We start from the raw sequence: 15984 nt of genomic DNA on the forward strand, positions 1-15984 counted from the left end.
ATTAAAATTTCTGTCTCTGTCTTTAAAAATCTCAGTCTCCAGTGTCCCTACTTTTTGGAGGTACTGAAATATTCAAATTTTTGAGATAGAGACACAAATTTAAGTACCAGTCTCTACCTCAACAAACATAATACTGAGTTATTGTCCCCCAGTCTCAATTCTAGTCTTCGCAAACAAACGCTACCTAAGACTCACTACTACCACTACTAAATATCTTACAAAAATTAGACAATTAGTAGATTCATTAATTGCCTTAGAAACACCGTTCTCTGAAGATGAATATATTCAAACCATTCTTGATGGAGTCACTAAAGAATATCAAGGCTTCATTGACACTGTCATGGGAAAAATGGGTAAGTTTACAGTAGTTGAAACAGAATCATACCTGGTAGCATATAAAAACATGCTAAATCGATTCAAGAAACTTTCACAGCCAATTCCTTTAGCCAATTTATCTCAATCTTCTATCCCTTCGGATAAGAATTTTCAAAGAAACTTCAATCCTTCTAGAGGCAGAGGAAGAGGAGGAAGATTCGTGAGAGGTGGCAGATTTACCAACTCAACTCGTTTGTTTTGTCAGATCTGTAATCACCCCGGACATGCTACTTGGAGTTGTTATTACAGATTTGACCAGAAATTTGAGTCACCTAATGCAACATTTTCAACTTAATCATATCACCCTTCAACTCCTCCAACATCCTTTCATCAACCTAGGGCATTCTTGGCAACACCACCACCATCATCATCCTCACAAAATACAGCATGGTATCTTGATTCTAGAGCCAATCACCATGTGACAGCTGAACCTAATAACCTTCTTCAAGCTGCTGAGAATCAGATTGGGTTAGATCAGTTGTATATAGGTAATGGTCAAGGTATTAAGATTTCTAACTCTGGTTCTTCTACTCTTTATGATTCAAATACTCCTCTTTCTTTCAAATTAACCAATCTATTACTTGTGCCTCAAATAACCCAAAATCTCTTGAACGTTTCTAAATTTACAGCTGATAACTCGGTCTTTTTTTAGTTTTGGCCTCACCATTGTTTTATTCATGATCAGACTACCAGGAATCATCTTCTTCAAGGAATAGCTAAGAATAAAATTTATGTGTTTTTCAATCTATTTGTACCAAAAACTCTTTCCCCAACCCCAAATTGTGTAAAGCAACAAACTAGATTGACTGTTACTTCTATTCTCAATAATTCTATAGATACATGGCATAAGAGACCTGGCCATCCCTCTATGAAAACTGTCTCACAAATTCTCAATAAAAATCAAATTTCACATTCAAAATGCTTTACTCTTATATCTATTTGTGAATTCTGTTCTAAGCCAAAGTTACATCAATTGCCTTTTCCAGATTCTCATTCTGTGTATGTGCATCTCTTAGAATTTGTCTACATAGATATTTGGAGACCAGCTCCTATAGTTTCTAAGAAGGTTTTAGATATTATATTAGTTTTGTAGATACTTATAGTAGATACACTTCTGTTTCTCTTCTGGTTAATAAATCTGAAACCTTAACAGTTTTTAAGCAATATAAAACTACTTTGGAAAGACAAATTGGACATCAATTTAAAGCTATACAAAGTGATCATGGTCTTGAATTTTTGTCTAATTCTTTCAAGACTTATTTGACCGAGTAGGGAATCATTCACAAACTTTCATATACTTATGCACATTAACAACAAGGGACAGTGGAAAGAAAACATCAACATCTTATAGAAGTTGGTCTACCACTTCTTGCCACAGCTGCTCTTCCATTATAGTTATGGAATTATGCATTCCAAACTGCTGCTTATCTCATTAATAAACTTTTCACTCTTATTCTCAATTAATTATCTCCCTTGGAGAAACTCTTTTATCAGCAACTAGAATACACTTTTTTTCAAAGTATTTGACTGTATTTGCTATCCTCTCTTGAGGCCTTACAACAAACATAAATTTAATTACAAGTCTCATTTATGTTTATTTGTATAGGATATAATTTTAACCACAAAAGTCATAAGTGTCTTTTTCCATCAAATAAATTATACATATCAAGAAATGTTATTTTTGATGAAATAAAATTTTCATACTCTTTTCATTTTACTTCAAAACATTCTTATATTTCAGATTCGTCATCTCTCTTATCTATACTACAAATTATCCCTAGACCACCATTACTAATTTAGTCACACACACCTCTTTTAGAAACATCAAATCTGAGTCCAAAATTCTAAATATGTCTTCTATTTTGTTTTATTTTATTTAAATTTATAATTTTGGATATTCAATCAGACGAGATTTTAGACATGTGATTATATGAATTTTTGGATGTTTTTCTTTTTTTCATGGTTTTTTTTATTTTGTGACATTTTCTATTTTTTAAATTTTTTTATATTTAGTCTAACATAATAATGAATCTGATTTTTAAATGTTCCAACATAATTATTCTAATTTTAGATTTTTTTTTTGTTATAGTTTTGGATATTTTTCAAGGGTTAGGTTTGGTTGTGTGGATAGTCTGAAATTTTTTAAATATGTTTTGAATTTAAAGCTTTTTAATTTTGAATGTTTATAGCCTATTTTTATTTTTCGGCAAGAAGCCATCAGCGAGTGACTGCCAGAGAATGGGTGCCAGCGATAGATTCTATGGTTAGCCAAGAAGGAAGAAAATAAGAGTAATTCAAAAAAAATTAGCTAAAGTTAGCTAATAAATAATTAAATTTGATAGACTCTAAAAACTACCTATAGCACAATATATAATGGATATAATCAGTGGCAGATCTTGAAAGAAGCTTTTGAGGAGCCCAAAATCTTTAAAAAAAATTATATAATAATATTCATGTTAAAACAAAATTTATAAATATAATTATCTTTTAAGTTTGTTATTAATATGATAATGAATAAATAACTATACAAATAAAATTATAAAATATTTTATAATGATATTTTTTGAGTTTTAAATGATTTGAAATTGTCAATAATTAAATCAGAACTACATATTTTATCAATTTATTTTTCAGTATAAAAAATTAAACTATCCGTAAAAAAAATATTTTTATCTTGTTTTTTGAATGGATAAAAAATTACTTAATTTCTTAAAAATGATATAAAAAGATATAATTGCATAAAACTTAGTTCGAAGGATTGAAATTTCAAAATTTGTAATTTGCAAATTCTCTATAGTCTACAAAAATACAATAACACCAATATTTATTAAAAATTTTAATTTTTTTTGTCTAACTTAAAAAAATTAATTATAAAACTAATAAAATATAAAATATCACTATATTAAATAATAAAAATACCTAGTTCTAATAATAAAATATAGAATATTTCTTTTGTTTAGGCTTTGCGAGCACTAAACAAGCAACAAGGCCTCTTAATTACTTCAATGATACTGGGCCTTAGTATGTTTAATTTGTCAAAAGTCCATTCCTCCTATTATGTGTAAAACAAAATATTTGATCTAATTGAGCTAAAAGAACACAAAATTTTTGAGGGGTCATAGCTTCTCACCGCCCCTAGGTATAATAAGTAGGCAAGGCTAGACTTCAAGACCATCTAAATAAGTTTTATTAAGGCTTGGAAATCTCATCATTTTTATATATACCAGGCAACCAAACACATTCTTAAGAAGAAGTGATCAACAATGATTCTTTGGACGGAGTACGTAATAATGTAAAAGAATCTAGTGACAATCACGTGGAAATTTTGATGGTGGCCATTATATATAGTACGTACAAATTCAGCATGCAACAAGTTGGTATCTAAATTATTAAGATCCTATGGCCTGTTTCAACAATAGAATATAATTGCTCGCAATAATTATTTTCCATATAAGAAGCAATATCGTTTCCTACCTCATAGCAATGCCATTGAGTTTTCCCATCATTCCAACTCATAAATCATAATAATAGACGACATGAATAACACATGCATGTAGTTAAATTGTGTTATTACATAAAAACATCATGCTTACACTCATTGTAATGTCTTAACGTACGTGCAGGGGCATATATAGGACCACCTTCTGCTCTGGTTGTCAACGACCCTATAAACCCATCAAAATAGGTTTAGAGTATAGCCATTTAAATTTATGGTATGGGTCGCATTATATAGTAACATGCATGGATGGTGGCAATTTAAACTTATTCGTAAGAATTTGTGTAGTATTGTATTCCATTATAGGCTAGTTTCATGTTGCGGTAATATTTTTTTTCGGGTAAGACTCGAACCTATAATTTTTAAGTGAGAATGAAAAAATTATGTCATTTAATCTATAATTAGTTGGTATGTTATAGTAATATTAGAAATACAATAATAATATAAAATTATTTTATTTAAATTGACATTGATAATTTTATATATATATATATATATATATATATATATATATATATTATATTTAATATTATTTAATTATTTCAGCTGTAACTAAAAAATATAAAATAGAATATACAGTAATTAAAAAGTGAAAAATATGATATTTTAAATTATTTTGAGCTGCTTTTTTTTTTCTCTCTCAAATATTTTTGTTTATGTTACGTTGGAGATACGGTTCTAGATTAATAATGAGCTAATAATTGTTTCAGTTAAAAAGTTGAAGGTAACGATCTGGGGTTTATTAAGAGGGTATAGTGTGAGGAGAGAATTATTGACACAAATAAGAGTTTTAATTGACTATTAACATGATAAATTTATAAAATTAAATCAAATTAAAATTTAATTGAGGAGAGCTTGAAGTATTAGAATCTCTCGATTTAGAATTAATTTAATTTAATTTTATAGACTTATTATGTTAATCGTCAATTATGACTATATTAAATATGTTATGGTGTCATCATTTAATACGTCACATCAATAAATTTTGACGTCGTTAACAATGAAAGCGACAAAAAGACTAAAATAACTAACTTAAAATCTTTAAATGACGAATTTAATTAAAAAAATCTTTTAAAGACTAATTTAAATAACAATTCGACTAAGAACCAATAGGGGTATAACCAACAACAAGCCAACAAATGTGTTTAAATTGCATTCTATACTACTTAATTGTCATTAATTATTAATTATTTAAATTTTATTTTTTAAAAAATACAAAATTAATGATTATTAATTACCTCTTTTTATTCTAATTCACCTTTTACCATTTATTACGTAAATCCTAATTCCTCTTTTAAAAAAACATCCAAACTCCAAAAAAAATATCAAAACATAAGATAAAGAATCATTCAAATCCTAAGAAAAAATATACAAAACATAGGAAAAAGAATTGTCTAAATCCTAAGAAAAAAAACATACAAAACATAAGAAAAAGAATCATCTAAAACTAATAAAAGAATCATTCGAAATTTAGGAAAAAGAAACATAAAACACTAGTTAAAAGAATCATTCAAAACCAAATAGGAGGAGGAGAAGAAGAAGAGTCGTAGGGTGACCGGCGACGACATCTTGGACGGCATTGCGTGCACGGTGGGGGACTCGCGGTGGCGCGTTGCGAGGAGGAAGTCATAGAGGCCGCGCATCGCGAGTGGAGGAGTCGCCATGAATCCGAGTAGTTGATCGCGAGGAAGAGGTCACGCAGCGCGACGAAAGACGCGATGGTGGCAGCGGCGTCAAAACTGCGTGGAGACGGCGGGTTTGTGAAGGGAGAGATTTGAGTGTTTTCAAGTGAATAGAAAGGAATTAAATTTTTTATGGATTATTTTTAGTGTATTATAAATGACACTAGGATAAATATAGAAAGAATCTTTTTTTATTTTGAATTTTGATTTTAAAATTTTTATTTATTTATAAAATTTAAATTATAATAGAGTTGACTTATATTAACTTGTAAAAAAGTTATTTTTTCTATATTTTTTTAAACAATAAGTAATCTTTTGAAATTAATTTGATCATTTATTTAAAAAAAAAAAAGAAAGATAGTTTACAGTAAAAAAGGAAGGTTAGACTATCAACATTTTTAGTAAAAGAAAAATATTAGTCACCTATTATTTTTCTTCAAAATATAAGCAAAATACTTTCTGTATTGTTACTCCCTTTTATCAAACTAAATATTAAAAAAAAATAAACTGACACATATTTAGTACCAACAAACAATTAAATATGTTAACTCAATATATGTTAAAATTAAAATGTAACATATAAATTGAAAGAAATAGATGTAGAATAATTGATGAATTATAATAATTGATGTAGAATATATATATATATATATATAATAATCATTTATATGTCTTTTTTTATATTATCAGATTAAATATTTTTGTATAAGCGATTTTTATGACATTGTGTCAAAAAGTAATTTAATATAAGACAAAAAAAAGACCTATATAAAAATTTATGCAATATTCAAAAAAAAAATTATATAAAAAAATATATATTAGAGATATAATTATTCATATACCTCCTCTTATTAATTTAATCTTTTGAAAAAAAATTCCATAATATAGCTTAATATATAATACACTAATGGTGACAATGACCAAAAAAAAAAATGAAAAATGAAAAAAAAAAGAATGGGCATAGAGAGTAATAGATGTAACCATTTACCATGGTCATCTAATAACAAAATATGATTTAGAAAATGATTTTGCCACTAGTTTATAATTTCCTATATTAAATATTATTGTTTTATTATTACGGTAATGTATTAAAGTTATTTTATTTACCTTAACATCTATAAATTAATATATATAATATTTATAATTATATATTTATTATATTTAATTTTATTTAATTATTCTAACAGTAATTAAAAATAAAAAATATGATAATTTCAAATTATTTTAAATTAATTTTTTATTGTCTTTCAAATATTTTTATTATTATTAATAAGAGCACAATTTAGGATGATGAACCTATTTGTTTCTTATAAGTTTGTTATATCCTTTTTTTTAATTTATTAGTATTGTTAGTTTTTTCCCAAAGAATTTCTTTTTTAATTTATTATATAAAAAAATCCATTACCGCGATATTAGATATTTCAAAATAGTGGAGAAAGAAACACATTCAAGCAAGCATTTGGGCACTATATGCATCTTGATTACGACGGTGACTTCACACATGGCCCTATTTAATATAGTGTTATCGTTTCTTTGTCTTTTGATTTTCGTTTTCTCCATTAGTTACATTATGGCAGTTGCACTCATAATAATTGGTTTATACTTTATACTAATAGTAGATATCTTTTATCTTTAATTTTCTATAAAGAAAAAATTCAGATAGCAATAATTTTTGTTTATATTAATCAACATTATTATATTTATACTAGTATTTTGTTAGTGAATACTTTTTTTTTTGGACATCTATCAGCAAATTTATTGGTTAACAGTTCATTGAAAATAATAAACTATTGTAATAATATACCGATCAGATGATGCAATATTATTATTGTATGTAATACCATTAATCAGTTTAAGTTAGTCTGAATAATTAGTTTATTCGTCTATTTAAATATGTCGTAAATCCTAAAAAATAGTGATGAGAAGTTTGGTAGTATAAAAAAACATCTTAAATTCAAATTTTATTATCACGAAAATAATATTAGAGAGACTAGTTTGGCTAAACCAACTTTAAGGATGGCATTGCATAGCATTGAGAAAAAATATTTAAAATAAATAAATAATTATATTATGTATATATATTAAAATTAATTATAATTATAAAAAATATATTTAAATATAAATATATATTAAAAATAAATTAAATTAAATTATATATATATATATATATATATATATTAATGACTAATTTTAATATACAAACAATATTTTTGATAAATAAAATCGGCCTCCTCAAGTCAATAAACTAGATACTTTTGGTGTGGACCGCCACATATAGACGAATATGGTCCTCAACCTAATAAGCCTATGTATGTGCCCTCCTAGCAATGAACACATAGAGAGAGACTCAAAGAAAGTGACTACTATACTTCTGCTTTACTTATTAATTAGAAATTTGAGGAAAATAAATTCAATCATTTTTGTATTTAAATTAATATTAACTAATTTTTTAAATCAAAAGTATTAGTCTCTTAAATTCTATTTTTTATATATATTTTTAAAAGTTAAACTCTTCTTAAAAATGAGGACCAATTAATTAAACTTAAAATAAAAGTGGATCTAATGCGTCATTGATATATATTTGTTTTCCTTATAATATTGTGGGTGCCAAGGAAGCAGTCTCCTTCAGTAGTTGATTATTGTCCTTGTATGTGTAACCAACATATATACATTTAATTTGTTTGAAGTTTGATAACGAATTAACTATCCACATTAACGATATAACCCCATAAATGGACTAATGGTGGTGGTGACCATATAGGAAAGCATAGCCTCACGTACTTTTTATTTGTACAGTACAAATATCCAAAGAGTAATGTTATATATTTAAAATTTTTTTATGAAATAAATCTAACCAAATTAAATAATAAGACTTAAAAGTTAGAATAATGTTAGTCATATATAACTGATTTTTAAAATTTGTGTAACAGTCAAAAGCCGTGAGTTTATTAAAAATAATATAATGTTAGTGAATGCTACCCAATTCCCTCTAAAATAACATGTAAGTTATTCTTTATGTGTCACATTGTAATTGGTCCTTATCTTAACCATAGTTGGATTATTTTATAATTTATTATTCTTAAAATATCAAAACTCTACTTCCATTAATTGGAGCACATTCCACTCCTCCATTCTTTATTTATCACTTCATCACCTAGATTTGGTCTTTCCAAGCACCATCGCGTTCGTTACAAGAAGCGCCAACGTCATCGCCATGCCCTCCCACACAATCTCTCTTTCCAGTATAGTTAGTGCCTCTTTTTGCCGTGGATCACTACTTACCCACATAATTAATGGTTAATTTGATTATTAAATTTTTTTATTAAAAAAATATATCTTTATTTAATTACGTGATGAAACATATATTTATATGTAAAATATAATATAATAAAATAAATCTATTCAAGGTATTTAAAAGTATAATTAAAATCATGAACATACAAATATAATAATAAAATTTGTACTCCAAACAAATAAACATATTTTTTTTATCATACATATATTATTTAAAAATAAATATATTATTAAAATTAATAACAGAAATTTAAAATGATAAAATTCAACTTTTTTACCGTATTTTTTATAGTATTTTTATTTTTTAATTTTAATTTATTAGTACTTTATTATTCAATTAATAATTAAACAAATTATTTGTATGAAAATTTATTTTTATATTATATTAGAGAAGAGACCAATATAACAGTTTAAAAAATAAATTGTATAAATATTTAAGAGATAAATATGAAATACATACCTAAGTAATGTTTAGTTTGGCTATTAAATTTTTTTATTAAAATAAATCTTTATTTAATTACACAATAGAACATATATTCATATGTAAAATATAATATAATAACTCTATTTAGAGTACTTAAAAGTATAATTAAAATTAGGAAAAACATATTTTTTATCGTACATAAATTATTTTAAAAAATAATAAATTGTTAAAATTAATAACACAAGTTTAAAATGATAAAATTTAACTTTTTTACAAGTATTTTTATAGTATTTTTATTCTTTTAATTTTTAATTTATTCGTACTTTATTATTTAATTAATGATTAAATAAATTATCTTCATGATAAATTATTTTTTGTATTATCTTAAAGAAGAGACCAATATAACAGTTTAAAAAATAATGTAAAAATGATTTTTAAATAAAAAATAGATAATATTAAAATTTTTAAATACAAAAGTAAATTATATAGATAGATATTTAAGAGATAAATATGAAATACATGCCTAAAATAAATAAAACAGACAAAAATAATTCTCCATTTCTCAAGAGTACTCTTATTTTGTCTGTTTTATTTATTTTAGATATGTATTTCATATTTATCTCTTAAATATTTATACAATTTATTTTTTAAACTGCTATATTGGTCTCTTCTCTAATATAATACAAAAAATAATTTTTCATAAAAATAATTTATTTAATTATTAATTAAATAATAAAGTACTAATAAATTAAAAATTAAAAAATAAAAATACTATAAAAAATACGGTAAAAAGGTTAAATTTTATCATTTTAAATTTCTGTTATTAATTTTAATAATATATTTATTTTTTAAATAATATATGTATGATAAAAAAATATGTTTATTTGTTTGGAGTACAAATTTTATTATTATATTTGTATGTTCATAATTTTAATTATATTTTTAAATACTTTGAATAAATTTATTTTATTATATTATATTTTACATATAAATATATGTTCCATTACGTAATTAAATAAAGATATATTTTTTTAATAAAAAAATTTAATAACCAAAATTAACCATTAATTATGTGGATAAGCAGTGATCCATGGCAAAAAGAGGTGCTGGCTATACTGGGAAGGACAAGTTATGGGCGAAGGAATTCAACGACGTGACTAAGGGATTATGCACTAAAGAAAGAGAAGTTGTGTGGGAGGGCAGTAGATGGCCATGACGTTGGCGCTTCTTGTCACGAACGCGACGGTGCTTGGAAGGACCGAATCTAGGTGATGAAGTGATGAACAAAAAATGGAGGAGTGGAATGTGCTTCAATTAACGGAAGTGGAACTTTGATATTTTAAGAATAATAAATTATAAAATAACCCAACTATGGTTAACATAAGGACCAATTACAATGTGACACATAATGAAGAATAACTTACATGTTATTTTAGAGGGGTTGGGTAGCATTCACCTATAATGTTTAATTTCCAACATGATCGAGGCATTGGCTAGTGAGAATTCATTTGTCTCATAAATAATTATAATTGAATTTAAAATTTAGTTGAGATAAAATAATGAATAAAAACCTTTAAAAATGTTGTGTGTGAGTTTGTGATTTTGCAATATTGTCTAGTTCATTTGAAAAAAAGTTTTCAAACAACACTTCACCCAAGATGTTTTTAAAAGAAATACATAACTATTTAAATATAAAATAGATATATTCTGTGTTCTAAATATAAAAATATACTTTGGTGCTAATATATATATAATTTTCTGTTGAACAACGGATACTTGATTGTTATTTAGTTAGAATTTATCTTGATGCAAGTATATATGTTTGATAAATTTTACTTCTCTCAAATTGATTCTCAAAATTAGCATTATTGATCTCTAAGCGGGGCTAAAATTTAATAGAATATTATATGGATAAATTAATTTTGTAATTAAGTTTAACTAACGTTAAAATAATTTGATTATAGGATTAAAATTGGTGTTTGAGTTTAAAAGGAGTACAGGGTATGTATTTACAGATTGGTGGTGTTAGAAGATACTTTTACACGTGGGGGTATGTGTTGCATGTAAACTGTAATACATGGGGAGTGTGCTGAGTCAACACATAGATGGGCGTGAATGCCACCTGGCGAAGTTTGGTTGCACTAACCTGCAATACATGGAGGGTATGCTGAGTCAGCACATGGGTGGGTGCGAATCCACGTGGCGAAGTCTAATTGCACGAGACTGCAACATATGGGGGGCATGCTGAGTCAGCACGGGGGAGGGGAGGCGTGTTACACGTGTCGAAGGCTGGTTGGTTGGTGATTGCAACATGGAGGTGGGCGTGCTGAGTACTTCATCTATATAAGGCAAAGTCTGGTACCATTTTCATTGCGAGAAAGAGTATTCTTTGAGTGTGTTGCTAGTGTAATGGAGGGCACCGCAAACGTGATAGTGTATTGCAATGGTGAGATTATATGAAATACTCATGAGAGAGTGAGGTTTGTGTGTTAGAATCCATTTTCGTTTGTGGTTCCATGCACCATGATGTTTATCAAGCTTTAAAACGGTCTCTGTCAAAGCATGGAGAATAGTATATTGAGGAGAGTGAGCAGTATATTGTACTGGAATCCGGTTATAGTTTTTAGTGGTTTAATACAGTTTGATATCATGCCGATCACTGACGAGGAGAGTATGCAAAATATGTTCCAGATTCACCGGCAAACTCAAATGTGACAACCACAGATTGAGCTGTATGTTGAGTTTGAAGACATAGAGGCAGATGAGATTCAAAATGATTTAGATATAGAGGATGATAGAGCTGCAGTGTACGAAGGAATGAACAGTGACAGTGAAGGGGACTTTGAAACCACTTATGAAGCTGGCGATGAAGACGAGGATGGTGATGTGGGAGTCGAAGCAGAAGTGGAGAATGTGGTGGTTCACCCCGCAGTCAATCAACCGATGAACGTCCCATCTTTTATGCGTAATTTGGATCTTGACGCGATGAATGCACCGGAATTTTTGGAATATGCAAACATAGGTACGTGATAAGTGAATAATATTTTTTGTAAATTTATATTTCGGATGGATCAATGAATGATGATTTCTGCTTTTTATAGGTGTTGCTGATCTTGAGGACGGAAAGTTCATGATAGGAATGGAGTATAGTTCTAGAAATTCTGTCGTCGCAGCAATCAGAAGTTACATTATCTCTAGAGGAGTCGACTATAATGTTTATGAGTCCGAACCATTGACGTTCTATGCAAAATGCAAGTTGTTTGGGCATGGGTGCGACTGACTTATCCGAGCAAGTTTGATACGGAAAAAAGGTTGTTGGGAGATACGGAGATACAACGGCAGGCACACATGCACCATGGGAACGATTTCACTGGATCATTCCAAGTTAGATTTGGACACAGTTGCTAAGGCTATAAGGCCGTTGGTTGAGAGTGACTCGTCCATCAAGGTCAAATCTATAATTGCGAAAGTTCAGTCAAGGTTTAACTACACCATCAGTTACCAAAAGGCTTGGTTGGCAAAACAGAAGTCTATAGCCAAAGTTTTCAATGGTTGGGAGGATTCTTATCAAGTTTTGCCATGGTGGCTCTCGGTCATGACTCAGAAGATGCCTGGCTCAATAGTCCAAATAGAAACACGACCACTATACAACGGGACTGAGGAGGCGGATGGTATCAGAATACTTCACCGCATATTTTGGAGTTTCTATCCATGCATTAGGGTGTTCAAGCATTGCAAGCCTCTAGCTCAAGTTGACGGCACACATCTGTACGAAAAATACAAAGGTACACTTCTAATTGCTGTTGCACAAGATGGGAACTAGAACATTGTGCCTATCGCCTTTGCCCTGGTGGAGGGCGAGACAGCTGATGCGTGGCACTTCTTTCTAAGGAATCTATGAAGGCATGTTGTTAGATCAGACGGTGTGGGTATGATCTCAGATTGACATGAGTCAATCCGGGTAGCAGTAAATCGTTCCGGTGGCGATTGACAACCTCCGAGAGCATGGTGGATGTTTTGTATACAGCACATCGGTAGCAACTTCTTAAAGGCATTCAAAGTACCGCACTTGCAAAAATTTGTTGTCAACATAGGGTATTCAAGGACAGTGGAGGAGTACAACATCAATTACAAGAGGTTGGAAGAGCGAGGCGAGGCATATGCCCGGTGGTGCGATGCCATTGGACTTAGACACTGGGTATTGGCATTTGATGATGGTCATCGATGGGGCCATATGACGACAAACCTTGTGGAGTGCATTAATTCAGTTTTGAAGGGTGTCCGAAACCACCCTGTGTTGGTGCTCGTCCGAGCAACGTATTATCGGTTAAACGAACATTTTACGCGGAAGAGTGCCGAGACTCACGAACGCAAGCATGCTGGATTTAATTACTCTGTATTTGCACAACAGCGGATAGAAGCAAACATGCAACATGCTGGGAATATAGTTGTGCACTGTTTTGATAGATGGAATGAGGTGTTTGAGGTTCGTGAAATGCCTAATGAAAAGGTGTTGGTAGTTGATCTTGCACGGCGAACGTGTGACTGTGGACACTTTCCGGTGGAATGACTACCATGTCGACATGTTATTGCTTGTTGTACAAACCAGCGACTCGATTGGCAGCTGTATGTGCATGATGTGTACAGGATGACAGAGGTGCATAAGGTCTACAGATTTGAGTTTGTACCATTAGGCAATGCAGAGACAAAGCCTGCTTATCAGGGACCCACATTGGTCGCTAATCCCGCCTTGAGGAGAACATCGAAAGGTCGTCCCAAGTTGACCCGATACTTGAATGAAATGGACTCACGCGATATGCGTGGTCCTTGGATATGCCGTCTCTGTGGTAGAAAGAGTCATAGTTGGAGTCGATGTCCTCAGCGGCTGGACCGAGTGGTGCTGGTGACGATGGTGGTTCCTAGACCTTATTTGGCATTTGTGTTTGTATGTTTAGGGTTCTTTTATCCATTAATGTTTTTCTAGTTTGTCGTGTTTGTATTTTTAAATTTGGCTTTGTCCATTAATGTTTTTCTCATTTGTCGTGTTTGTATTGTTATGTTAATGTTACCATCTAATTCCTTTGTGAGGTAAACATACAAAAGATTAACGAAGAATTATATTCACTTAATTCTGAGACCTTATTTTGAATTTCGATTAGGTAAACATACAGCAGCTTAACTAAGAGTTACATTCAGTTACTTCTGAAACAATACTGAATTCTAAAAACAGATTAACAAACAGTTACATAAACTGGATGATCCAAATAATTGATGATATGTTCTTCAGGTGTCGTATAATTACGTACCATTTTACACACTACAAATTAATAATTTTTTTTTATATAATTTTTTTTCAAACAACCCTAACTCTAACACTCTTCTTCAGCCTCTCAATTTCTTCTCTCACGATCAAATTGTGAAGCATTCAACAACAACACAAAAAAACTTAACTCTTACACTTATCTTCACTCTCTCAACTTCTCCTCTCACAGTGAACATATGAAGCATTCATGCATGAGAAATGGTTCCAGAAGTTCAATTTATAGAGGGACTTTGAACGTTGCTGATTATCGGAGTGGGGGCTGTTCCCTGCATGCAAACCACCTGCAACACGCCCCCCTCCCCGTGTTGCTCCAGACTCCTCGAAAAGGAGCAAAGACTCTGCTGGACTGCCAAAATTCAGAGGCAACACGCCCCCTATGTGTTGGCAGGGCTGTGCCACACGTCCCTCCAACCCACCTCACCACGCCCACATGCGTGTTTTCATTGCCTGACACGTCTCTGAGGCACTGTCAACACGTCCCCTACCGTGTTAAAACTGAATCCTACCATTCGACAATACTCCTACATTCTCAATATTTGGCCAATACACCACTGTAACTTCCATAAAAAAATAATTTCTATTAACTAAACGCTTTTAATTGTTTTTTTTCTTCACACACGTGCCTCTGCATCTTCTCTTTTTTATCCACATTTTTTTCTATATCTTGTTTTTTCTTTTTTTTCTTTTAATATTTTCAAAAGTTTTACGATGATAAAGAAAAAAAAACATCTGAAATTAAAAAAATAGAACATAAATATAAGAATAAAAATATTTTAAAAATTATTAATATTTTTTAATTGTACATAATAAATTTACCTAATGTATTTTAAAAAAATAAAAAAATAAAAAATAACTAAACAACCCTGAGAAATATTCCTAAAAGACAACGAGAAGAATTTGTTTATTATTGTTGGCTTTTAACTGATAATTTTATCGTTTAACATGTCATATAGGTTAATTCTGTTAATACAAAAAAAATATTGACAAATAATTAATCAGTTTTATAGAAATAAAAGTTAAAGATCAAAAAAATATTTTTTTTATTAAAAATTTTGTTATCTTTTAAAATAATTGTTAGGAGTCATTTAAGATTTTTTTTTTCTAAAAAAAAAACAGTGCTATCATTGCACCGAAATTATAATATTTTTTAATAAATAAATAAATTAAAATGTTACATATTTATAACACATATCACTCCACATAGGCACATACACACATAAAACTCTCATATTTCTATGTCCCTTCACACACAAAGCTAAAAATTTTATAGGCAGTAAACTCATTTTTTAGATTAAGTATGGATCATATATTTACAAATTTGCTTTAACATACTTTCACATATCATAAAACTACCATTTTTACATATCTGCTTCAAATATAATTAAGGTCA

The 15984-nt window shown here is 29.3% G+C and overlaps 1 protein-coding gene across 1 annotated transcript; it reads left to right on the forward strand.

Annotated features, from left to right (window-relative positions):
- The first annotated feature begins 12626 nt into the window (after positions 1-12626).
- On the forward strand, positions 12627-13094 carry LOC148579446 (uncharacterized). Its single transcript, XM_088490118.1, has one exon. It carries the CDS (start codon positions 12627-12629, stop codon positions 13092-13094), a length of 468 nt encoding a protein of 155 aa, XP_088346244.1.
- Positions 13095-15984: the final 2890 nt, after the last annotated feature.

The sequence above is a fragment of the Arachis ipaensis genome, chromosome B10 (genome assembly GCF_059453495.1).
Source record: "Arachis ipaensis isolate K30076 ecotype BB chromosome B10, ASM5945349v1, whole genome shotgun sequence".
In the NCBI taxonomy this organism is placed as follows: Eukaryota; Viridiplantae; Streptophyta; class Magnoliopsida; order Fabales; family Fabaceae; genus Arachis; species Arachis ipaensis.

Bases quoted from the DNA above. Each gene is read 5' to 3' on its own strand.
- LOC148579446 (XM_088490118.1), top strand. From the start codon at position 12,627: ATGGGAACGATTTCACTGGATCATTCCAAGTTAGATTTGGACACAGTT.